Source organism: Lutzomyia longipalpis, chromosome 1 (genome assembly GCF_024334085.1).
Source record: "Lutzomyia longipalpis isolate SR_M1_2022 chromosome 1, ASM2433408v1".
Classification (NCBI taxonomy): Eukaryota; Metazoa; Arthropoda; class Insecta; order Diptera; family Psychodidae; genus Lutzomyia; species Lutzomyia longipalpis.
In genome coordinates, this window is record NC_074707.1 from 20,281,625 (window position 1) to 20,306,576 (window position 24,952).

At 31.0% G+C, this 24,952-nt stretch overlaps 4 protein-coding genes across 6 annotated transcripts; 2 read left to right on the plus strand and 2 right to left on the minus strand.

Moving 5' to 3' along the window:
* Positions 1–108: 108 nt before the first annotated feature.
* Positions 109–1,127, plus strand: LOC129796866 (histidine protein methyltransferase 1 homolog). The gene is made up of 3 exons (XM_055838988.1): positions 109–190; positions 262–659; positions 726–1,127. Exons 1-3 carry the CDS (start codon positions 136–138, stop codon positions 1,101–1,103), a joined length of 831 nt encoding a protein of 276 aa, XP_055694963.1. The 5' UTR covers positions 109–135; the 3' UTR covers positions 1,104–1,127.
* Positions 1,128–1,379: 252 nt separating this feature from the next.
* Positions 1,380–5,706, minus strand: LOC129796798 (acetylcholine receptor subunit alpha-like 2). The gene is made up of 9 exons (XM_055838882.1): positions 5,170–5,706; positions 4,304–4,348; positions 3,571–3,680; positions 3,294–3,474; positions 3,060–3,219; positions 2,565–2,968; positions 2,316–2,497; positions 1,872–2,073; positions 1,380–1,784 (listed from the first exon to the last, which is right to left on the minus strand). Exons 1-9 carry the CDS (start codon positions 5,368–5,370, stop codon positions 1,593–1,595), a joined length of 1,677 nt encoding a protein of 558 aa, XP_055694857.1. The 5' UTR covers positions 5,371–5,706; the 3' UTR covers positions 1,380–1,592.
* Positions 5,707–8,096: 2,390 nt separating this feature from the next.
* Positions 8,097–23,837, plus strand: LOC129796799 (acetylcholine receptor subunit alpha-like 1). Of its 3 annotated transcripts, none has more exons than XM_055838884.1 (10): positions 8,097–8,494; positions 10,928–11,406; positions 12,433–12,639; positions 12,726–12,770; positions 13,035–13,144; positions 13,283–13,463; positions 13,601–14,061; positions 15,069–15,283; positions 15,453–15,712; positions 16,988–23,837. In XM_055838884.1, exons 3-10 carry the CDS (start codon positions 12,451–12,453, stop codon positions 17,189–17,191), a joined length of 1,665 nt encoding a protein of 554 aa, XP_055694859.1. In that variant the 5' UTR covers positions 8,097–8,494; positions 10,928–11,406; positions 12,433–12,450; the 3' UTR covers positions 17,192–23,837. The 3 variants fall into 3 exon arrangements, with proteins under 3 accessions (XP_055694859.1, XP_055694861.1, XP_055694858.1); XM_055838886.1 differs by having other exon boundaries at positions 10,945–11,406; XM_055838883.1 differs by lacking the exon at positions 8,097–8,494 and having other exon boundaries at positions 9,034–11,406.
* Positions 23,838–23,871: 34 nt separating this feature from the next.
* Positions 23,872–24,707, minus strand: LOC129786972 (uncharacterized). Its single transcript, XM_055822238.1, has 3 exons — positions 24,534–24,707; positions 24,284–24,468; positions 23,872–24,170 (listed from the first exon to the last, which is right to left on the minus strand). Exons 1-3 carry the CDS (start codon positions 24,705–24,707, stop codon positions 23,879–23,881), a joined length of 651 nt encoding a protein of 216 aa, XP_055678213.1. The 3' UTR covers positions 23,872–23,878.
* Positions 24,708–24,952: the final 245 nt, after the last annotated feature.

The window sequence follows — 24,952 nt, forward strand, 5'->3', positions numbered from 1 at the left end:
GGGAATTTTTAAATAACGCGCGTTCCTCGAATACTTCAATGAAACATTTTATTCCATTGATGTTGAAACGTAGCGATTGAAGCACGTGGGTTAGTTTATTTGTTTTTGTTTTGTTACTCAAAGAATTTGTGCAGGATGTTTAAATTTAATTTTAACATTAAAGAAGATCCCGAAGGAGTCAGCAAAGAAGGTAATTTACTAAAGAATTGCTCAAGAAACTTTAATTAATAGAAATTCATTTAAAAATGTTAAATCTTTCAGAGAAAGTGAAAGAGAAGGAAGCTGCAGAAGAGTCAAGGGCATCAGTTTTGGGATTTGAGAAGATCATCCCATTTAAACATCCCTCTTTAGGGCATAAGGACTATGATAATTCCTTTTCCATTTTCACTTCTCATGACATGGAAATTCGTATATTGGACAGGGGAGTGGAAGAGGAGGAATTAGATAAGCAGGAAGAGACACATTCAGATCTCATTCCGGGAACCTACGAAGGTGGATTTAAAATCTGGGAATGTACACAGGATCTAGCGGATTTTCTTCAAGACAACTTAAAGGATGAACTTGAGGGAAAGAATGTGCTGGATTTAGGATGTGGAGCTGGTATTTTAGGGATGATTGCCCTCAAACTCGGAGCAGCAAAATGTCATTTCCACGACTATGTAGGACTTAAGTTTCTTAATCCTTAAGGATTCAATCATTTAATTTTTTCTGTTAAATATTTTCAGAATAAGGATGTTTTGGAGAATTTCACAATCCCCAACATTCATCTCAATACCGAAGGGGAAGAGAAAATTTCCATTGATAAATGTGAATTCATTTCCGGGGATTGGGAAGCTTACACCGAAGCTACAGATGATACGTTTGATGTAATCCTTACATCTGAGACAATTTACAATCCTGCCAATAATAGGAAATTAATTAATCTCTTCATGAAGAAGCTGAAGAAAGGAGGGAAAATTCTTCTCGCTGCAAAGACATATTATTTTGGAGTTGGTGGTGGATTGAGGCAGTTTGAGGAGCTTCTCGATGGGAAATTGAAGAGTGAAGTTGTGTGGAAAAATAAGGATGGTGTTATGAGAGAAATAATAAAGATTGAGCATTAAAATCTCGAAAGAAAAAGAAACTACTGAAAGGTAAATGTTGTCAAGCAAATTCTCAATAGAAGACAAAAATCGTCTGGAAAATCCTCTGTGGCACCTCTGGCAGGGTTCGACGATAATCTGGCCTTTAATGGTTCGAAGGACTAGATCAGGAAGCTAAGAAATCAAACATGATTCCCGGAACTGGCAAAAAACGACGCAAAACAGGACTAAAAAATTGAGGGAACTTCTGCATCAGACCTAGGCTAGAACATCAGTTTCAGAATACCAGCAAAGTAAGTAAGATTTTTTTTATACATATATAATAAGGGTTTAAAGAACAAAACTACACAGACAGGGTATACAAAAAATGTTGCTTTACATAGATCATTATGTACTTTGTGTATTATTTTCTTTAACTTTTTTAATACGTCTTCTGTTTCTTTTTATTTTTCTTTAAATTTGTTCTGTTAATTGTGTTATTCATGTGTTATGCCTTAAGAAGTAGGAGCTTTAATCCTTAATGGTGAGATTGAAGAGCTTCTGTGCAATAATTGAGTATTTCTTATCAATTGGCTCAGTTGTGTCATAAAGAGCTGGAGCTTCGCAGAGAATCACAAATGTCCCGAGAATGGAAGCTGTTGTGAAGATCCAGAGGAAGAGACGATCAAGTACCATTGCAATGAATCCCCAGTCTTGATCTTCCTGCATTTCAAACGCAGTTTTTTTTTTAATAATTAGTATAGGAAGGTTTTGATTTCTTTTTTTGTGATTTTAAGTAGTTCAACTCACGGCATTAAATTCATCCTGACGCTGCATATGGTGTTGGATGAACATCACATTGTGTATGGCCTTTTCCAATTCAAATGGGTACTTTTTGTGATTTTCCACATCACTTATTGAATCATCCAAGCCCGACATTACTGATGGTAGTCCATTGTAGCCACCGAGGCTACTTAGTCCCCCACCTAGAGCCTCTACTATTCCGCTAAATCTGTTTCGGAGTTAAAAAGAAAATATTTCAGGCAATTACAATGTGATTTCCATAAATCTGTGAAACAAAACATTCTAAACAAGATGACTACATAAAATGCTACATATATAATGTACTAGATAACTATATAATGCTCTAAGAGAATGATGACCCTCAAATCGATTCATTCATGCCCACAGACAAGGAATCCAATTTGAATATGTTGGAAAGAGATTAATTGATAGGTCAATTTGTTTTAGTACCTGTTGGTAGCGGTTGTCGTGTGGATACCATTGCATCCCCCGGAGCGACCTTGCATGTGTCGAATGGAATCTGGGCTTGAGCCACCGGAATTGCACTGCATGGCGGCTTGAGCCGCAAGAGCAGCGCCGAATTTTGACTTTTTCAAATTTTTCCCGTAATTTATTTTACGTGCAGCCAAGTCCTAAAAAATCAATTTTTGTAAAAGAAATTCAGTTTAATTCAAGAAGAAACTCGAATGGTTAACTTACTCGTAGGAGATCTTTCGGTACACGCATTAGGAGCAACTTTGGAAGACGCTTTATGAAGAAACTCCGCACCCAGGGGGCCATTTTGTGTGTACTGGGCTTACGGTAGTGAATATTGAGGATTATGATTGTTATAACGACGCTCAAACCGACAAGGAGCATGGTAAAAAGGAGATATTTTCCCAGCAAGGGTAAGGCTAAGGAGGTACTTGGGATGATTTCTGATATCAAAAGGAAGAACATTGTCTGTGACAGGAGAATACTGATGCAGAGTGCGATTTTTTCACCAGAATCCGCTGGTAGGTAGAAGACTAATACGCTCAAGTAGGATATTCCAACGCAGGGGATTATCAGGTTGACGGTGTAGAAGAGAGTCTTTCGTCGGAGAGTTATGTTGAAGAAAATATCTGTGGAAGAAGATGGAATTTATCATCTCAACTATTTCTTTTCTTTTAAGCAAAAATTCGTTCTTTTAAAGTCTTAAGAAATATAATTTACCAGGATAGGGCTCTGAACAGCAAGGATAGTATTCCTCATGACGTTCAGCTGGTACTCCCAAAATATCCCATTCAACACTGGGATAAAATTCACGCAATTCAATCCCAATTTCCACCTTATTGCCTTTGTCTTTCTTCTGATCTTTATGCTTCAAATCAATCTGAAAATCATTCAATCAATTAAATTAAATTTTTTTTTCAAGCCAAAATAATTAATTTAAAAAAAAAAAATTACCTGAAAACCATCGTAGGTCCACGAACCAAACTTCATGAAGCACGTCTGCTGATCAAATGGAAAGTACCGAACATCTATTTCGCAGGAGGATTTGAAAATAGCCGGAGGTGTCCATACAACTTTTCCTGTATAGTGAAGAATTGCTTTTGTCATCGTTGTTACAACATACTCTCCATCAGCACTGGAAGAAGAAGGAGCAAAAAAAAGAGTAAAGGTCAGTGCCAAAAATTTTCAATAGCTTAAAGAACTTTAATGTTGGATATATTTCTGTACTGACTTATTGTAGAGAACTATATCAGGAAGCCAAATATGTTCTGATGGTACATATAATTCCGTTACACCACCATATTCCGTTGGATCCCATATAAATTTGTAATCTTGCCATTCCTAAGAGGGAGAGACAATAATGAGAATTTATGTTAATTAACAAGATACTTTGTGTAGGGTTTTGCTGACGCAGAAATCTAATTTTTTGGTCAGAAAATTATTATTTGAGTCAGGAGATGATTTTAATGAATCGAAAGAATATTCCATTTTGAGCATTTATTTATTTTGTCTTTATTTTATTGCATGAAGTATAAAATTTATTTATTAAAAATATAATCATTGAAATAATTATCATAAATGCTTAATGTATGTATTAAAAGAGACAAAAAACAATATAGTGACGTAAATCTTTGGATTCTTGAGAAAATCTCTTGAAGGGAATTCTTGAGCTAATAAAATGCTTAGAGAATTGCTAGAAGAGCTAGAATTCTTTTTTTTGACAGCTTCTATGAAAAATTAGAAATTAGAGGTATTAGAGTATCAAGAGGGTAAAAAAATCCTTTTAATTATTAATTTGGTTATTTTCAATTTTTTAAATCTTTGCCTGTTTTGCTAATAAACAGTAGAATATTTTCCTGACTAAAATATAATATTTTTTCTATCAAAATGATAATTTTCTGATTAGGAATTTGTACCGAATGCAGTAGTAATTCTTAGAAGTAGTAGGTACAATTTATACTTACGTGCTCCAACCACACGTTTGTTGTAAGGATTTGATCCTTTAGATTCTGAAAGAAAAATTCGATTAAAATAACTTATTTAACAAAAGTATTGGATTAATTGTTTAATACTTCTTACACTGATTAAAGAGTTAGTTATTGGGTAGCAAGAAGTTGGTCAAAGTTTCTAAAAGGGTTAAATACCTATTTATTCTAATTCTAGTGTTTAAGTTCACAACTTTTTGATTAAATTTAGTAAAAAAATCTTTAAAAAAGAAACAAAACCTTAGAAAAATTATATGTATATGGTAAAAGTATGGAAAAATCTTTTACCAACCTTTGTCTCTCAAAGATCTACTTTTTTTTAATGTTCTTTTTCTGTGATTTATCAAAAATTATTATTTTAATTTAATTAAAAAGAATCTTTTCAAATTTCTTGTTAATTTAATTTATTTCCTTTTATCGATAATAAATTTTTAATTTGTACTCTTTGTTATGCTACACTTGAATGTAGAGCATTGGACCACTCTATAAACTTAACTTGAGCTTTCTCTTATCCTCTCTTTCTCTTTTTTGGGTGGATCCACCAGAAAAGTCATGAATAGCAATGAAAAGGAGCAAAATGAGATTTAGAAAAGTATCTCTTCTATGTTTCTTTACATTTTCTATTTTAGATCGTATTTATATTCATTCCTTCATAAAAAGAAATGTAAATATTTTATTGCGAAATATGGGAGAAGAGTTTCTTGCATGTGCCTCTCCCCAAAGATTCCTTTTTGCTCAAATGGAGAGGATATAGAGCGAGAGGAAACACAAATGGGGGTGGCAGAATATTTCTTTATTTTCTATTTTTATGTTATTTCTTTGCTTATTTTCTTTTGTCTACTCACCAAATCAATGAGTTGCGAAAGTCGAAGTCCTAATTTCACGAGGACTGTGTCATTATTGTTGCTCACAGGTCTTATTAGTCTATTGTAGGTGCTTAGTAGGTCATCGTACAGTCTTTTGGCGTCAGGATTTGCATTTGCCACATTGAGAAGTTGATAAATAACACATAAAAGAAAAATATGTGGCAATCTCCTTTGCATCATGTACTTTTGTGAAAGCTTTTTTTATCTCGTAGTATCAGATTTTTTCTTTTATTTCAGCATGTTTTTTCTTATAAAAAAGTTTTTTTCACACGTTATTTTTTTAACCATTTTGCGTAGAGATTGAATGGGTGGATATTTACAGTGAAGAATTATTCTTACTACAATCACCCACCGCGAAACATCTTCAATTGAGTGCGAAGGGTGTGTGGGAGGGTTGAAGAATTGGGTGAAATTATGGGCGATAGCACGTGTAAAAATTAATAAATTTACAAAGTAGAATAGTTTATTTTGCGAGATGATTTTGAATGTTCTTGCTGTGACTGTCCGTCGTACACTATTTTCGCAGCAAAGGGCGCATCCGTGAGGTGGATTTTTGCTCTGGGAGCACAACATCCTGTTCACTCGGGACTACCATATAGCGCATAAAGTAGGATGTGAAGCTATCTCACTCCCTCCATTAAAATATCGTCACCGATCGATGGGAAAAGCGCATGACAATTGATTCTCATTGGGAAATGGGTAATGCCTCTTTGGTGCTCATCCTATGTTGCCCAAAAAAAAAGAAACATTAAATCCCATCTGCAGTTAGTGCCAAATTTTCAGCAATTTTCCCAAAAAGAATTTTCACAAATATAAAATTTTATTCTTCGTTAGATATTAAATTAAGATTTTTCAAATAGGATAAGAATGCAATTGAAAAAAACAACAAGAAGCATCTTTTCTTGGCCGAAAGAAGGTCATCCTACAATAATGAACTTTTAACACGCCCTTTCCAAACATTTATATAGGTATCTATGTAATGTACATAGCACATGGTATAAATCAAACTTTATTTTCTTTTCATGTGAACTCAAAAGTTAAAAGTATTTTATGTATTATTGCTCAATTGGTCCTTAGGGTTTGTAGATGAAATACTTCAAGTACAATTCGTTTTATTTATTATTTTTTTGGTTACAGATCCTCCTCAAAGTTGAGGACTATGGAAATTTGTGGCTTTTTTACATTTTTTTTATTGTTGTGGATACTTCAAAGAGTATCATGAAAAAAAATATCCAAATTCTTGTGGTTTCTCTTGGTTTCGAAGCTTTCATACACAATGACTTTCACAGAAGAAAATGCTTTGAAATTTCAATGTTAAAAAAGAGCTTTTTGTGCATGCAAAATTGTGAATTCGAAAGGAAATCATTTTGCAATTTGTAGCAGATTGGATGTGAATAATTGCGAAATAGTGATTTAATTAATTCATCGGACTATTTCTCATGATTGTGTGGCCAATTCGGGTGCAGTTGATAGTTTTGGTATATACTCATAGGCCACAAAGCTGAATGTTTAAAGGGAAAAGTGGTCAATAATCGAAAACATCGATTAACCTCTTGGAAAAGGCAATCAGTTTAATTTTCCAGGGAGATTTATTTCATTTTATGAGGAATTGTTTGAAAAAATAATATCGATTTAAAAATATTCAAAATCCGATAATATTCAATTCAGACGTTTCGGAGATTTTTTATCCCTTCTTCAGGTGCAAATTAATGAAAGATTTCTGGTCTATGAAAGGTCTTGGGAATAGCTCATTTCTGGTGAACACTTGTCTATGATTCTTCTTTGAAATTATGTCTTTTGGTTATCCAGAAAGTTATCAGGTTTAGATCAGGCATTTTGGGATTTTATTTGTGAATTCATAAAAGCTCGCAAATTACTTAGCTATATGTTTTCTCTTTTAGGATAAGCTTTTGGATTCAATTTATGATCGTTAAAGACACAAAGGTTTCTCGAGTATAGATTTTCTGTACCTAGACCTTAAAAATTGTCTAAATAATACTAAGCTTTATTTAAAAAAAAAAAAAAAAAACGGAAATTGCAATTTTATCTTCCTAATAATGTTTAATATTGCAGAAGAAACAAAGACGTTTTAGAAAGCTGGTTTCAAATGAATCCTTTTCCTTAAGCGCTTTATGACAATTTATCGTGTGGTAGTTGAGAGATAAAATGAGGATGTTTGTGTTAAAGTTTATTTACTCAACGAGGTAGGAAAAGGGGGGCATTGGGGTGTTAAAAATTGAAGTGAATTGCGGTTACTAATTTCGATGTTGTGGCCTCCGTGTTCTTGTGTGGTGCTGTTTGCTCAACTGCTGTACTTTGCAGTGTCCAATGCTTGTATTCACCAAGGAGACCGACCAAACCTTGTAATCCGTTGGTTCATTCGCCCTGCGCCCCAATTTACTCCACACATACCCTCCCGTATACTAACATAGAATATCGACTTGGAAGCTTTCGGTGGGGTTTCGGTGGTAGTTCGGTTTGGCTTGGATGTATTCACTAAATGTCCACAGAAGAGACCCATGGATTTCCCAAACATTTACAGGAGAGATCAATTCTTTTATTTCTTGGATATTATTAGACCATTAAATTCCAAATGTTGGAGGGAATCCTTCTTCAGTCCTTCACAATGTGGGGGAGGAAATAAAGAATGCGAAGATGACCATGTTAATGTGTCCGGTTTAGCATTGTATTCATATGTGGGGGGTACAGTTAACATGTGCGGTGGGTGTGTTGGACGAAAAGCTCCAAAATGAGGAAAATATGTATATGAAAGCATTGACAAAAGAATAAATTTCCCATGATACACCAATTCTCCATGGATGCGCAATTTTATCAGTTCACTGTGCGCAGTTGCGCACTCCCGAATTCTCTGCAACCTACTCCAGTTGCTTCACAGAACCCGCAGATTGAAGAAATCGCTCGAAAGTTTATTGAAAGCGCGAATTGTTACCATAAAATTTTTTTTCTAGACATAAATTAATCATAAATAATGACATTTTATTTAAGAACATTCCTCCAATAAGCATTTGTGAGTTCCGTTCAGGGCACCCCGTGAGTTCCATCATACCACCCCCCACATGAATAGGAGGATTCATGAGAAAAAAAGGCGTATGTTGTGCGATGGAAGATGTAGCTTACGGATTGAAGGGTGTTTCACGGAAAAATTCGACCTTATGTAATTATTAAAGTATTGTGTGCTACAAAAAGAAATCATGGCACAGTGTGCAAGTGATGATCGCAAAACGAGAAATTTATAAAGCTTTCCGGATCCATGGATTCGTATATTTATAAAAATAAAAAAAAGGTATTTTAACTTTTGTGCAATATCTACCCAACTAAATAGTTCTTTGTGAAAAAAAATTGGTGGTGTGAATACACAAAAGAGATAATAAAATTTACGTACTGAAAAAAGTATATGATATTCGTATATAATGTATCAACCGTAGTGAACCCCCTAGGCACCCCCTGCATATGTATATTTTTTTGTAAATTTAATTGTAAAAGCTTTTTCAATGGCTCTATTCTCCATTTGGAACTTTCTTTTGGTGGTGTGTGAAAAAAGCACGCCCAAGACCATCTTAAATTCTAAGGAGATGTACCATGCGCTATGTATATCGCAACGAGATGAAACAAAGAAAAGAATTTATTCTAGAAAAATTAAATACTAAAAAGAAATTATCTAAATAGTGATTGAGAGTATAATCCTAATACTTTACACAATTAAGTTAAAAAACTATATGAAAAAAATTGGAACCCTAATTTGGTATTAAAATTAACTTTCTCATCTCAATGCCTTTAACATATTTTTCCGAGTCTAACCATAAAATTTAGAAACTGGGTGGAGTGATTTGAAAATCTAGATTCCGTCTCAACTTTGGAACTATGTACGGCGAGAAAAACTTTCTCACAGCAATTCATCAAAATAAGTGAAGCATCCCCATAATCTTTCACTTAACTTTATAAGGTTTACAAGTGTGTGACGATTTCATTCAGTCCTAATATTTTTTTAAGAAGGAAATGTCTCTTTATTAATTTTTTGTGGATATTTCGTTCACTCTATTAGCAATTTTCTTATAAATTATTTTAAAGAGAATTTTTCTTCGAGAATTAAAATAATATAGGAAGTTGTTCGAATGGACATTTGAATTCTCCCTTTTCTGGTCACAGTGGCCAATTTAGATCCTAAAATAGACACACAATAAAACATATTTCATGTCTAAATTAATTTAATCGTATTTTATCGTTTAAAATATCGTCAAAACATTTTTTTCTGAAACAATAATTAAGGTTAAACACTGAAAATCACTTGAAGAGCATAAATTGGCCACAATGGCCACATCTAAATTTTTGAGGTTATGGTGGTCTACCTTTGCAAAGTAAAAGCAATGTTAGTTAGAAGTTCTTTAAATTAGAAATGATTTGAAGTGAAAATTTTAAGCTGACAAGTGCAGGAAAGATTTATCAAATTTTTAATTAATGAAATGGTTTTTATGTTCAAATTTAAGTGAAGCGAGGGCGGGGCTAATTAAATCATTCTGTGTCAATTCAAATCCACAGAATTCTACGAAGGGAAATAATTTTTTTCATTGAATTAGTTTTATAGGAATCAGCTTTTGAAATTTTTCTCAATATTTTAATTATTAATTTTCGCTAAAATTGAGAGGCAATTTTAGTCAATACTTGGGTTAAATAAGTCAGGCGAAATTACGGCCTACAATTAGATTTTTATTTGACGTAGTTTTGCTTCTTTGTTTAAGAACGTTTGTAGAAATTTTAAATAAATAACCAAGAAGCTCGACTAAGTAAAGCTCAAGATGCTATATTTCCTGAGCAAGAAAATTTTAGAATGGGTTCTTACTAGGGCTTTAGACTATATTTCTTAATCTCTTTCTTGTCCCATTGAAAATCCTTCATTCCAAAAATACCGTAAAGTATTAAAAATTAATTTTAGAAATCTTATATTGTACAACATTGGATGCAATTCCATACCCCAAGCATATTATGGGATTTAACAAACAAACGTATAAAATAAACATACATACCACATAGGATACATGTGGTAGATTTTCATAAATGCATTGTGGTTGAATTTTGACATACTTGGACACATTTTGTACCGAAACAAAGGCGAAAACTTTTAATACAAATCTCTCATTCTTTAATTCTAATAGAACAATTTATTTTTTGTGTATCTACATAGCATAATTCAATAGGTAATTCAGAACAAACAACAATTGCACCATTCAAACTCATACTAACACTCCTTTTGTACAAGTTGGAAATTTGCAATTTCCTCTTGTAAAACCCATATATTTCCCAACTTGAATTATTGTGACGCAAGCAAATATGTAATTAAATTCAGGGAATACGTATGAGAGAATGTTTTTAACGGTCCTCTTTGCAAGGAGTGCGACAATTTTGTTTAATTTTTGTTGTTTTATCCACTTTATGTTTTAAAATGTAACATTAAACATTAAATATTTAATCCCACATAAACTGCATCCCGTCTGAAACATTGCATGTGTAATTTGCACTATTTGAGTTATTATAATAATATTTATTTGATATATAAATGTGTGGTATACCTATGCAAAGTGAGTGAGAGAGAGCTTTAGTTTTTGTTCGTTATTTTTCCTAAATATTTTCGCAGTGATTCCGGAATTAAAGGAAACGAATACGTCCTTTTGTATGCAAAAGGATAATAAATTAAAGGAAAATTACAACATACCTTTTTCAGTACGATCTTTTTTATAGTTTAACAACACGATGATTATCAAAAGGATAATCAGTGCGTGCATATGATGTACATGGAATGCACATTGTATTAACCCATTAGTGTGCTAAGTAGAAACATTAATAAATAAATTATCTAGTTTTGATAACACTGCTAAACAAATGACTGTGAAGTGCAACATTAATGTCATGCAACACCTACAAATCTGATATGATAAAAAGTGTCTGGTAGGGCTAGAAAAAAAGAAAGAGAGAGAGTGAAAGAATAATAATTCAGTCATCTCATGAACTTACAAATATATCGCTAACAACCTTGGCTGTGGCTTATCGGAAAAAAAATTAAATACAATTTTATAGTGCGAAGAAATCTTCCTTTGAATGTGTTTGCTTATAAGACTGCAGTGTTAATCTGTACGCCGGAGACGACTTCTCAGGAGCGCTAGGCTGCCACTCGCAGGCGATGAACCGACGTGCAAATCGACCGTAAGTTTTAACTATTTTATGCTTCAATTGTTTGGCTTTAAAATAAATAACCTTTTGTATATAATAATAATTACTTATAGTTTAACACTTAAAAAGTATTAAAAAAAGATTTTGAGAAGTAAATAGATGAAATCGAAGAAACAATAATTAATTTTATTAGGATTACATATTTTAACTAGTTTCGAATGAAAAGGATAATTTTCTTTACATTCAGCAAGGTGTCTGATTAAGAAAACAAAGCACGAACTACGAATCCAATTACACGAAATTAAAATTCTGCGCTTTCACTAAATGTTGGAAGGAACAAAAAAAGAATTCTCTGTTGTAAAGAAGTTTATTCATTTTAATACTTTCGTGACTATTTAGAAACATAAATAAGAATATAAAAAGGTATAAAAATGCTGTTAAAAATGGTTTACTGTAATTTTAAATTTTTAACATGATTATTTGGAAAAACGAGTGCTATCTGGGCAATGTATAGAGCGTTAAGTTCTCATGCGAAAGGTCTCCGGTTCGAATACAGGACTGGCAAAAGCATTTGTGATTGGATCAGCAAATCGATACATTCCTATTCACAAAAAGCTCTCTCGATGTAATATTTCCAAAAGCCCTCATTTACTTCTTCTCAAGAAGAACGAAACAGCAAAATCGAGACACATGCCCTCGTTCCTTAATTGGGATTTCTGGGCAACAATATTTATTATCTGAGACAACCCAGAAAAGCAAAGAAAGATTCACGCCCATTAAGGGAAAATTAAGTGAAATTGGGGCGTGGTTTTTGCGGAAAATCTGTTGCAATTTTTTCCTGGTTAACAGTATTTTTTGGCTAATTTTTAAATGCTATTTGATTCTCTGGCAGGTTTTCTCTATCCTATGTGTATCTTCACTTAATCTTATGAGGGCTTAAAGATGAATAAACTCCTATTTGTTGGGAAAATTTATATAATCAATATTCCTCAATCTTTCATTTATTCATGTAAAAATTTGGAAAATCCGTGCAAAATATTTGATGTTGTTCTCATGTAGGGATGGACCTGGCCTAAGATGGGGAGCGTGTTGTACACAATTGTGTTCGTAGCGTTACAAATTGCCACTGGATTGGCCAACCCTGATTCAAAGCGACTGTACGACGACCTATTGAGCAATTATAATCGTCTAATTCGGCCTGTTGGCAATAATTCTGATCGTTTAACTGTGAAAATGGGCTTGAGACTGTCCCAATTAATTGATGTTGTAAGTGTTTTCATTCAAACTTTTAATATTTTTGCATTAAAAAAAATATATATAGAGAAATCTTATGCTTTTATGTTTGTTTGCAGAACTTGAAAAATCAAATCATGACAACAAATGTTTGGGTAGAACAGGTAAATGTATAATTTAATTTGAAAGATATATAAAATTTAGGTGGAACACGAAAAGTCTTTTCGTGCAAAAGGAGTCTATTTATTTTTGTTCAGAAGAATGAATAGACTTTTTTTTAAGGAATTGTTCATGATTTATAAAAAAAAATATTCATTGAAACATAACTTTCTAAAAGAATACATGCACTATGCAATATATTAGAGCTTTATATAGAGGAATATATTCTTAGTTTATTCACCATTCCATTATTATTTCAATACAAACAGGAATGGAATGACTATAAATTAAAATGGAATCCGGATGACTATGGAGGTGTGGATACATTGCATGTTCCGTCTGAGCATATATGGCTGCCAGATATTGTGCTATATAACAAGTATGTTGAACAATTTTTATGCCTCTTTTAGAATTCTTAAATATTTAAAACTGTTGTGAGTGCAGGCATATAAAAGTTTTGTGTAAAAAGTGGGGAAAATATAAACTTATATGAGCTACTTTTTTTTCGCTTATGCAGTGCTGATGGAAATTATGAAGTGACAATAATGACTAAAGCAATTTTGCATCATACGGGTAAAGTAGTTTGGAAGCCACCAGCTATTTACAAGTCCTTTTGCGAAATTGACGTAGAGTACTTCCCATTCGACGAGCAGACATGTTTCATGAAATTTGGCTCATGGACGTATGATGGCTACATGGTGGGTAAACCATTTCCCCGTTTTTTTCTTCTTCCCTTTTTCCTCCTCCTTCGCCTTGGTCCTTTTTCGCAATTTGCTAAATGATCCGCATTTCTTCATATTCTCTTATTTTTGTTTCGTTGACCAATTTCTTGCAGGTCGACTTGAGGCATCTGCAACAAGCTCCTGATTCCGACAATATCGACATTGGTATTGATCTACAAGATTATTATATATCCGTGGAATGGGACATAATGAAAGTACCAGCAGTACGAAATGAAAAATTCTATAGTTGCTGCGAAGAACCATATCCTGATATCATATTTAACATAACACTGCGCCGAAAGACGCTATTTTACACAGTGAACCTTATAATACCATGCGTGGGCATCTCATTCCTATCCGTTCTTGTTTTCTACTTACCAAGTGATTCTGGAGAAAAAATCTCACTATGTATTAGCATATTGCTATCGCTCACAGTGTTCTTCCTGTTGTTGGCTGAAATTATTCCACCAACATCACTCACAGTGCCACTTCTTGGAAAATACCTTCTCTTTACAATGATGCTTGTTACACTTTCCGTCGTGGTGACTATTGCCGTGTTAAATGTTAACTTTAGGTGAGTTCACAAACAATTATTCTTCGTTGCTTTTTTAATGCAATCAAAACTTTTTTTTACATATATTTTTTGTTTGTGAGAAACTTCTCTGAATTCTTTATTTAATTTTTTTCAACGTAATAATTGGGATTTTTGAATACAGGAAAACCAAGTTATATAGGTATTTAGAGTATTTTGCTATATACATTGTACATCATTATTAGAGGTGAATAGGGTGGATTTTTGGATCCAGAATTTTTAAAGTTTTTAATGGATTTAAGAGCAATATTTTCAAATTTATAGCAGCTTTTATAAAAACGTTTCCTTTAAAAATGTCCTAAAATTTGATAAATATTAATCGCTCAACAATAAGTTTTAGCTGTGCTTTTTTCTCTCTAAATTTTCACGAGAAAAGTGAAAGAAAATATTTAAAAAAAAATATCTCATCCAATTGCTCATCTAATAAATAAAAAAATAAACGTTTAATGTCTTAATACATACTCAAAAGCAAAATTGAAAAACTTGTACATCGGAGCTCTACTGTTTACCATATTCTACTACATTAAAAGCTTTACGAAAGTTCAACAATATTTTTTAATTATTTTAAAATTGTTTAAAAAAATAATTAACTGGTTAAAAAGCAATTAATAAATTAATTGATCAAAAATTAATTACTGATAAATTAATTTTTAAATGAAATTCAATAGCTTATGCATCAATGAAAGAAAGATTGTCAGGGATATAATTGAAAAAGGATGCAGTTCATCAATATAAATTTCAATTTTTTGAGAAGGAAATATATTTGAAAGATTGTGGGTTGGGCACGTTGAGAAGTGACAGAGAAAATTCAATTTAGTTTTCTTCCTGAAATTCCTTCAGGAAAACAGTGTTGTAATTTCTACGGAAATATTCACTTGGCTCCATTTCCGTCTTTTTCACCGCATATTGATAGACATAACATAACTATATATACAAAAGTACATTTTCTATATATATGTGTATTCTTTTATGGTGTATTTTGTATGTAGATCTCCAGTGACACATAGAATGGCACCGTGGGTGCAGCGACTGTTTATTCAACTTTTACCAAAAGTTTTGTGTATTGAGAGACCACCAAAAGAGGATGCACCTGAGGAAAATGCACCACAGGATGTACTCTCTGAAGCTTTCAATATACCCCCAGATATTGATAAGTTTATTGATTATGGGAGTAAACGCTTTAGTGGTGACTTTGGTATACCTGGTAAGTCTCTGATTTATATGACAAATTATATTATTTTGTTTTTGTTGATACGAGCACCTGCTGCATGGTCCATTTTCACGTGATTTCCTGTCCAAAAAAACTTTCTCTTTTTTCTCTCTCTCTTTATGTACTGCGGATTTTGGTGGGTGTTTGGATGATTATTATAAAGTTTTGCCACCATCGCGTTTCGATGTGGCTGCATCCGGTGGTATGGGACCGTGTTTCGGTGAACCACCACTGCCAGCACTGCCATTGCCAGGTGGAGATGATGATCTCTTCAGCCCTGCCAGCAACGATGACCTAAGCCCAACATGCTGCCCAGATCTAAGTCCAACATTTGAGAAGCCGATAATGCGAGAAATGGAAAAAGCCATGGAGGCATCGAGATTTGTGGCTCAGCATGTGCGAAATAAGGACAAATTTGAAAATGTAAGCATAAAACCAAAATTATACTACATATATATGTTGTAGAGCCCCCTAAAACCGAGAGTGTATGGTGGGGAGAGCGAGAGAAAAATTTTTGGGTGTGGCTGTGATGCGTTTGGCATCAATGTTTCGGTAAACGAGTCACGTCGTTCTCTTCTTTCCTTTCTCTCGCTCTCTTTTGCTTACTCCTTCGCTTTCTTCCCCAACCATCACCTCCAATCTCTCCCCCTTAAGTGATGGCACTATATATATACGTACGTAGCACACTAGACTCCCGCAGACCTTCCATCTCAGTGCATATATATATAATAAATATACATCTATAATCTATATATGTATGTTGCTGGAAGCACACCCATGTTAGACGAAGAAATTGGGAGGCCGTAAAGTTTTCTGTTGAAATGATTATTATTAAGATAGAAATAGTAAAATCTCTTATTGCATATTTCCTCTCTGTTATGTGTCTGTTAGACTCCATCAGGCATAAATTTTGTTGATTTATAAATCTCTTTAAAATTGTATGAGATTGATTTGTTTTTTTTTTGAGATGACTGGGAATCTCTTGAATTACAAGATAGGATTTTCTTTTTGTGACTTTACTTATTTAATCAGTTGAACATTTATCATGTTGCCTCCTTATTATGCTAAATGTCAGAAAATCGCATTGAGAAGGAGTGCCTTTAGCCGTGTTCCAGAAGATAAGAAAATAATATAATATTAATGACTGCTGAAAGCAAGAGAGAGGAGGCGTCAGGAAAATCACTAGAGTATAGAAACTTCCAAGTATATTAATATGTTTTTTGGGCGGGGGTAGTCAGTAGCACAAGGGATGGTTCTTATTTGTGAAAGTTTCCACATAAAAGTGAAAGTCTGTCGAATGTTGAGTAGGATAGGATGGAAGAATAAAAGAAAAAAAAATTGTAATACTTTATTCAACTCTATTTAGTACAGTACCTACTCTCATAAAAATATAACTGCATATTATAGATAGGTACGTAGTAGATAAAATTGTTTACTACGAAGTATTTTAGGTACTTTGAATCATCGTTTATGATTAATTTTGTATCCATAAAGGAGATTTATTATTAAACATTGCGAATAACTTTATAGAATACGAAGTCTATTGCAAGTCGAAACGTCGCTAGATGGAAGAGAAGTTGAGCTTTTTTTGAACTTTTTCAATTTTCCTCAAAACGAATGACTAATAATTAGTAAAAATAAATAAATTAATAAATAATCTAAAATTAGAATTAAGCTCATCTCGTTAATCTTTTGCAGGTTGAGGAAGACTGGAAATATGTTGCAATGGTTTTGGATAGATTATTTCTTTGGATATTCACGATCACATGTATCGTTGGTACGGGTCTAATACTTTTTCAAGCACCTAGTTTGTATGACACAACACAACCAATTGATATTCTCTACTCGAAAATTGCCAAGAAGAAGATGGAATTACTTAAAATGGGTAGCGATGGTGTATAGCGACCAGCAGGGTTCGCAGCCGGATACTGGAACATGTTTCACAGTTGGCTGCGAGCCCTGGTCGAAGAAGCTGCCCGGAATTGAATACATTGCACAGCAAAAAAATATATTTATACATATAACCTCCATTCACAAATTGCCGTGTGAATTAACTTTATATATAATAATAATGTATAAAGGTATATAATAATTATAACAACAACAACAACAAAACTTCATTGTGTTTTCTGGACATTCAAAGAATATCACAGTGAAGCCGCACAGTTATCATGCATTACATAAGAAGAAGAAAAAAAGAACAAACTAGAGAAAAAAAAACAACATAGAAATAGTTTAAATAAGTATAAAAATTATTTGGAAAATTTATTCAAGAATATTTTCATTCAAAATTCGGTTGTTGGTCATTGTGAGTGGGGGAAGTATTCCAAAAATGGTGATTCCATCTATAATATTATGGGAACGTTTGAAATTCTCATTTAATTTAAAACAACCTTATATCGAACTCTCATCTTGAGATCGAACGTAGTTCAAAATATTTCTAAAAAAATTGCAAATGAAATGTAAATAAATAAGAAGAAGAGTCTATATTTGAAAGATGATTTCTGATTGGCTGATAAGTAAATGCGAAACGTTCTCATTGGTCAATTCGTCTTCCCTACGTCACGACTAGGTGGTTTAGCCTCTGTGCAAGGTTAATTTGAACAAGGCATAGGAAATTGAAATTTATTCGAAAAAAAATCAGAAATATGAAGAGAATTTATATTCCCCTGAAATATAATTTGGCTCATAAAACTTTCCACGAATTTAATGAATTATTGTAAAAAATATTCTTTATGCAAACTAAAGGATAAATTTTGCAAACAATCGTATTATATCCCTTGAAAATTGAGCGTACCAGAGAGAATTCTCAATGAATGGAATAAAATTTCTCCTTCCCTCCCACCATTGTTCAACAACATGCATTCTGAATGAAAAAAGAAATTAAATAAAAGTTCATAATTAATTTCTTGTTTATCCGTGATATATAGCAAGAATAAATCAAATTTAATACGTCAATAACAACATATGGATAACTTAACAGTATAGCGAAAAAAGAAGAAAAACATTTAAAACAACATTTAACAATAACTAACATTTTGTGGCTATTTTTATATTAATAAGGTTATCATATTATAGGTAACTACTCTTAAGGTCAAAAAAAAAACTTAAAAATTATAAAAAAGAATTGTTTTACTTAAAAAAAAAATAAACAAAACAGCTCAACGAGACTAATACTAAGATTATAATTGAAATATAAAATTTAAAGAAAAGAAAAAGTGAAGTGTAAATAAGCATTTGTACGTACTTATAGTGAACATGATTTTTTCAAATCGAAATTGTTAACTATATTATAGTAAAAAAAAAGTAAAGAAATATTCGATTGGTGAAAAAAATTCAAAAGCACATGAGCACGTGGAATTTATTGAAATGTGATTATGAGATGATAAAAATGCAACAATACATCATGCAGGATACTGTGTCTGAAAGTCTCATGAATTTTATATTAGACAGCAAAAAGAAAAAAAGAAAAATTGTCATGAAAATAGCATTTATCTAATATTGAGATATTTTCTGCACATATGGAATTGAGTAAATTTCTTTTGCATTATTATTTTTTTTTAAATACAAAAATTCGAAATAAAATGGTATCTCCTCGTTAGTCAGGGACAAAGGGGTTCAGTCTAAGGTCAATGCGAATTTTCTATTAGATTTCTCATCGTAATAGACAAATATTTATGAGAGATTTTACAAATTGTAGCATTAGACTAATCCTTTCTTTTCTAAATCCCTGCGCAACATACACACACCTTTTTCATACTAATAATTTTCACAACTACACTCCTCTCTAAACTGAAAAAAAACAGCGTCCTCAATAGTAAGGAAAAAAAAATAGAGAATCATTTGATAGTATAACCGGAAATTAATATTTTGAAAATATAGGTATTGTATGACGTTAACAAAATAAATTTATGATAGTGTCTGTTTATAACAAAACAAAAAAAGAATATTAAAAAAGCGATTGGTTTAACTAAAAGAACTTAATAGGTACTTAATAAGGCGATAATTTTGACACTATCCTTAGAAGCTGCTAAAATGAATAGGAAAGAAAATCTCATGAAAAAAAAACATCCCTAAAAATGTCTCTTATAAAATTTAAAAAAAATACAGAGCTTTTTCGTAAAGAAAAGAAATTAAAAGAAAGAAAAAAATTTAAAAGTAGTTCCAAATGGTAATAAATCAAAATGATTTCTCTTCTGTTTTATTCGTACGGAAAACTTTCAGAACGTGACTATAAAAAAAACATTTAGTTAGAAAGGAAAATCGTTATTTTGTGTCCACCTTCCCCCCTTAAGCGATAGTTCAAATGATTTTATGTTCAAAAGCTTTTAAAGGCTTTGAACTGTTAGCTAGTTTACAATCAGTTACAATGTTTGTGAAAAAGAAACTTTAATGGATTATCCGGATTATCTAATGTGTTTGTTAACGATAAGATTATGTATACGTGGTAAATTGATTTATTTGTTGAATTAGAAACGTGAAGAACTGAGAAAATTTTCTTATTTGAGCGAAGTTAGTTTGATTATTAATTAGTATTTTCAACAACCAACTTTATGAAAAGGAAATTTCCCAGAAGAATTTCATAAATAATTAGATAACCATATGGGTTCATTCCCACCAAATAAATACCAAAGATAGACAACCAGATTAGTTTGATAGCATATACTTTTCTCCAAAGAATTATCTTTCTTCACTGTTCAAGAATAAAGCCATGATTAATCCAGATACAAAAAGACGCACAAATAGGTTTTTTTTCTTTATTTCATTAGAAATTAATTTGTTGCTTAATAATAAATGGAAAAGTTCCTGGAAAAATCCATAAAAACGCTTTTTTTTTAAATATTCAATTTATATATAGTATATTTTTTTTTATAAAATTGCGAAATATTGTGTGAGGAATTCAGAATTGAAATCTATTGATTTGTTGTCCATTTGGATAGTGAATATCATTAAATAAAACTAATTTATTTATATTTTGTACATAAGTCTTCCGAAAAAATTAAATTAAATTTGAATATATTTTTTATTTATTAGATGATAATAGAATAAACAATGGCTGAAATTATTTTTTTTCCTTAGTTTTGTTAAATTGAAAAATAAATGAAATTTGCGAATTAATTTTAAGTTTATCGAATAAAATATTTTGCCAATTCATGGAACTAATTTTAATGGTCATTGTTTATTCAATTAATTCCGAGAAAAAATTAAAAATGTTTTAAAATTGATTATATTTCAGCTACATGAACTATAGAGAGGGTTTTTCTTTTTTTTTTATCCAAAAGTGTAATAAATTTAAAAAATGTTCCTTATCTAATTGAAACAAATTATGCATTCATTTTAATTGAATTATCATTTAAACTTTGAACAGAATAATATATTGAAAGCTTTTAACATAAAAGTTTATCATTTATCTTTTATGTAATTACCATTATATATAAATCTTTTCTACCCAGGCTATGTAATTCACAAAAAAGCGATAAAAGATATCAATAACAGGAAGATTAAACAGTTTTTTTTATGTTCAACGGAAAATGATCGTAAATTGAACTAATTTTATAAAGTGAATAAAAAAATAGCATTAAAGTTTAGCTCCCTTTGATATCTCAAAGGCTGAAAGTACTTCCCAGAGCGAAAGTAATCCAATTCTTCCCATTTATAGACAGATAAAAAACCATTTAAAAATGTATTTTTAGAGAGAGCGAGTCTGATCCAAGAAAGTGTAATTTCCAGATCTATGCAAAATAGTAAAAATTAATTTCATTACGAGATTTAACTTTTTTTTTGTTTAAGTGCTCTTGTACCATAACATCCACAGTATTATAAAATATTCAGACGACTTTAGAACGTGTAATATATTTTTGCATATTTGTGATAATTTACAAACTATTTTACTATTAGTCAGGATTGTGAATTAGTGATGTGCTTCGTCTTTTATCCTGATCTGCTGTTTATAATATTAAGTATTCTGCACCGTGAAAGTATGATCTATATTTGTTTATTTACCTACTTAATATTTATATCTAAGCAGAAATTTGTGTAGTTAACATCAAAGAACCTAAAAGTATTTAATTTTTATTATTAGAATGCTTAATTTTTCAAATATTCTTCCGAATTTTTTCAAGTAGGTTACTAACCTATATATTTTTTTCAAAAATTTAAATAAAAAAGAAAATATGTAGAATACTATGTAGAATCTGTCTTGGATCGAAGTAATGGTGTTTGCCAATATTAGGTATAAAATAATAAAAAATAATATATTTTATCTAATTATTTATATTAGCTGTGATTAAAAAAAAGATACATTAATTTTTCGTACTATCTAAATTTCAAAGTCGTCGGGCTAAAACTTGGTACTTTTTTTAAAAAGAAAAAAAAATCAATAAAAATAGAAGATTAACTTTTTCTTTAAGTTTCTAGTTGCAAATATTTAAAAAATAAAAGAAATATAATTTTACTTTTAGTGAATATCACGTGTTTGTACAGTAAGACAAAAAGTGTATAAAAAATAAACGAAAACTTAGATAAAGGCAAGTTAAGATAATATTTAAATGAAGAACACAGTTAACATGACGAATAGACATAGGTTTACGAATTAAATGAAGAAAAAAACAGAAAATTAAATATTAAGAAAAAAACTATAAGATTAGTAATATGAAAAATAAATGCGCTATAAATTAAAGAAAAGAAAAAGAAATGAGAAATGTAGTTAAGTTGTGTGGTATGAAGCGTAACATTTAGTTTAAAAAAATAATCAATAATTTTTTTTCATTATGAAAAATAAAACTGGAAATATCAAATTGCAAATATGTAATATGTTTTTTTTCTTTTTTTGACCGCCCCCCATCAATCCAAATTCCTAATTTCAAATCAAATGTCTTCCACTATTAAAAAAAAAAACAAAACATTAGGATTTCTACCTTCTTCATTCGTTAGTTATTTTTTACAATTCGTGTAGTCACAAAAAACATGGTTTTTCTATGCAATGACTGCTTACTACATATTAATAATTGCGTTGTGAAATTATTTTAAAAGAAATTTTAGTTTCATTGTAGTTATTTTAAAAAAGAAAATTAAAATAAATTAAACTTTTTAAAGAAATACAAAAAAAAAGAAATCATAAAATGTCTTCTTTTCATTACAATTGTAATGCAAGAAATTATTCAAAATTTGAGTAATTAACCGTATAAAAAAAAGCTTGAAAAATGAAATGCATTTTTAAAAAGTGAAATTGTATTTTTCAATTCACACAAAAACGGTTTCACAAGTATAAACATACCTAATGCTAAAATTTTTGTAGGATCCTATTTGACATGTGAATTTTTTTTTGTAAATGCAACAGTATATCGAAGGCTAAATTGTAAAACAATTTAGTCATAGATAGGCAAGAAATCGGTTCATTAAATAATATTTTTCAATTGATAAAAAATGTTTAGAAAACATAATTTTCTAATTTATTACAAAAAATGATAGTTGAATAATATTAGTTGCAAAAAATGATATTTCCTTTGGATTTCAAATAATTTAAGAAACATGAAAAATATTTTATCATGAAAAAGTTTAAAAAAACGTCAATAAGATAATTTATTTTGGAATTAATTTTATTGGTTTATTATTCATATTTTTTTTCTTCAATGTTACAGTTAATTTTTTAATCATTCATTGAATAAACAGCAAAACAGAAATAGGAAGACTATACAAGAAAAATATGAAATTTAGATAATGTAACTACTAGTGTATAACAGTATTTATAATATAAAAAATATAGAAAAAAATAAAATATTGATTATTTCATTTCAAATATACCTACATAGACAATCTACGAAGAGTAACAAAAAAGCTGAATATATAGATATTATATGTAATATGACTATTGCTCAAAGTTTTCTCACACACAAAAAAAACACCTAATTGGTTGAGAAAGCTTTTTCGGGTTTTTTGTATTTTTCAAATTGCACACGGAGAAGCAACAATAAAATTATCTATATTATTTCTTTTTAAGTAAAAAATGAAGAAAAAAAAATGAAAAAAAAACAATACATACCTACGACAAACACATAAAATAAACACAAAAGCTAAAAACACCCAGTATCCTAGTAGGTATATACTAGGATATGTAGACGTAAATTGAAAAAGAAAAATTAACTGTGTTTGAGACAGTTTTTATTAGAACATGCATATAATATGTAATTTCTATTATATATAATAGAATAATTCATCACAATGTATAACACACAGGAGATGCAAAAAAATAAACTCACAATTTACGCTCTTAATTGCTAAAATACTTAATCTTTTTCGTAACCAAACACACGAATGTCTTATATTTTTATGCAAGTACTATGAAAAAAAAATTAGAACCAATGTACGTAAAGAAAATTTCATAAATACTCCATACACGAAAAAAAAAGATTTGCAATTAAACATAAACGAAAATAAAGAAAAAAATAGAAATACACTACACATAAAATAAATATAATAAATAAATAGATATACTTATACCTAGATTGTATAAAAAATATGATTAAAAAATAAATGTTACGCGTTAATATTTTTTTTGAAATTTATTTATTTTCTTTTTTTTGGGACATTTCATATAATAGTTTGATCTTGGAATGGTTTTCTGTACCTTCCTAAGGCAAGATCAATGAGAGAGAATCCGCAATGGGGGTAAATTTCATCACAATTTACCTTCTTTCGTCCCCTACGGTGTGCCATATCGTAATCAATTAAGTCACGATGCTCAAATGAGAAAACTTTCTGCTTTGGCAAACTAAATATAGTTCGAAGCATTTCTTCCACCATGTTTGACCCTCGTTGCTTGAAGTACTGATGACTCTGGCATAGTGCCTTTAAAATGCAATCTTTTCCATTGTATCCCATGCTTGGAGAAAAAAATAGATTGAAAAGTAATTGAGACAGCGAAAACACATGAATGCATAACGCATTATTTTGCAAAATTGCAAAAAGACGATCGAATATTTAAGGATTTCTTACTCATTCATTGCCAATTCAAGTTTCCCATATAAATCACGTCGAAATCTCCGTGCAAGAACTGGACTGAGACCAACAAAGTAGGATTGATTAGTTGGTAATTCATAGGCAACACCCCAATTGAGAGCCCAACTAATGAATTGATCACTTGGGTTTCCGATTATTCCAATGGTCATGCATGTTGCAGCCTAAGAAAATAATTTATCACTACTCCTCTCTTATTTTAGTTTTTCAATCTTCACGCTTGACTTACAGAGAAACTCGATCCTTCCGGGAAAACCAAATAACGTTTTGTTCTCGATAAGATTCTCTCGGATTTACTCACTTCAATTGAGGTCTCGTTAATTGACGAGCAATTGCACAAGGTGAGCAATGTCAATAGGGGAAGAATTAACAAGAGCGTGTTTTTATGAGATATTTTATGCATTTTCGCGTTAAATATCACAAATATATTTTTCAACATCACCTCAATATGATATCACAGTACCAACTGAAACCTAAACCTCTTCATCACTCTCGTAAATCAAACCATGTCTCTCTGTATCAGTAATTTGTGTTGAATGATGGGAGAAGTGGGATTAGACGACTTTGCTGAGTGCTCGTGTTCTCAATTTGTTCTATATGTAGATCAGCTAATAAGGAGATCATCATGAGACTTTTAGCGAATTTAAT

Coding starts and splice junctions, on each gene's coding strand:
- LOC129796866 (XM_055838988.1), top strand. CDS start 136: ATGTTTAAATTTAATTTTAACATTAAAGAAGATCCCGAAGGAGTCAGC. Junction 191..261: donor CGAAGGAGTCAGCAAAGAAG/GTAATTTACTAA, acceptor TAAATCTTTCAG/AGAAAGTGAAAGAGAAGGAA. Junction 660..725: donor AATGTCATTTCCACGACTAT/GTAGGACTTAAG, acceptor AAATATTTTCAG/AATAAGGATGTTTTGGAGAA.
- LOC129786972 (XM_055822238.1), bottom strand. CDS start 24,707: ATGCATAAAATATCTCATAAAAACACGCTCTTGTTAATTCTTCCCCTA. Junction 24,469..24,533: donor CGGAAGGATCGAGTTTCTCT/GTAAGTCAAGCG, acceptor TTATTTTCTTAG/GCTGCAACATGCATGACCAT. Junction 24,171..24,283: donor CTTGAATTGGCAATGAATGA/GTAAGAAATCCT, acceptor TTTTTCTCCAAG/CATGGGATACAATGGAAAAG.
- LOC129796798 (XM_055838882.1), bottom strand. CDS start 5,370: ATGATGCAAAGGAGATTGCCACATATTTTTCTTTTATGTGTTATTTAT. Junction 3,220..3,293: donor GGACCTACGATGGTTTTCAG/GTAATTTTTTTT, acceptor AATGATTTTCAG/ATTGATTTGAAGCATAAAGA. Junction 2,074..2,315: donor ACGACAACCGCTACCAACAG/GTACTAAAACAA, acceptor ACTCCGAAACAG/ATTTAGCGGAATAGTAGAGG.
- LOC129796799 (XM_055838884.1), top strand. CDS start 12,451: ATGGGGAGCGTGTTGTACACAATTGTGTTCGTAGCGTTACAAATTGCC. Junction 13,464..13,600: donor GGACGTATGATGGCTACATG/GTGGGTAAACCA, acceptor AATTTCTTGCAG/GTCGACTTGAGGCATCTGCA. Junction 15,284..15,452: donor TGGTGACTTTGGTATACCTG/GTAAGTCTCTGA, acceptor ATTATTATAAAG/TTTTGCCACCATCGCGTTTC.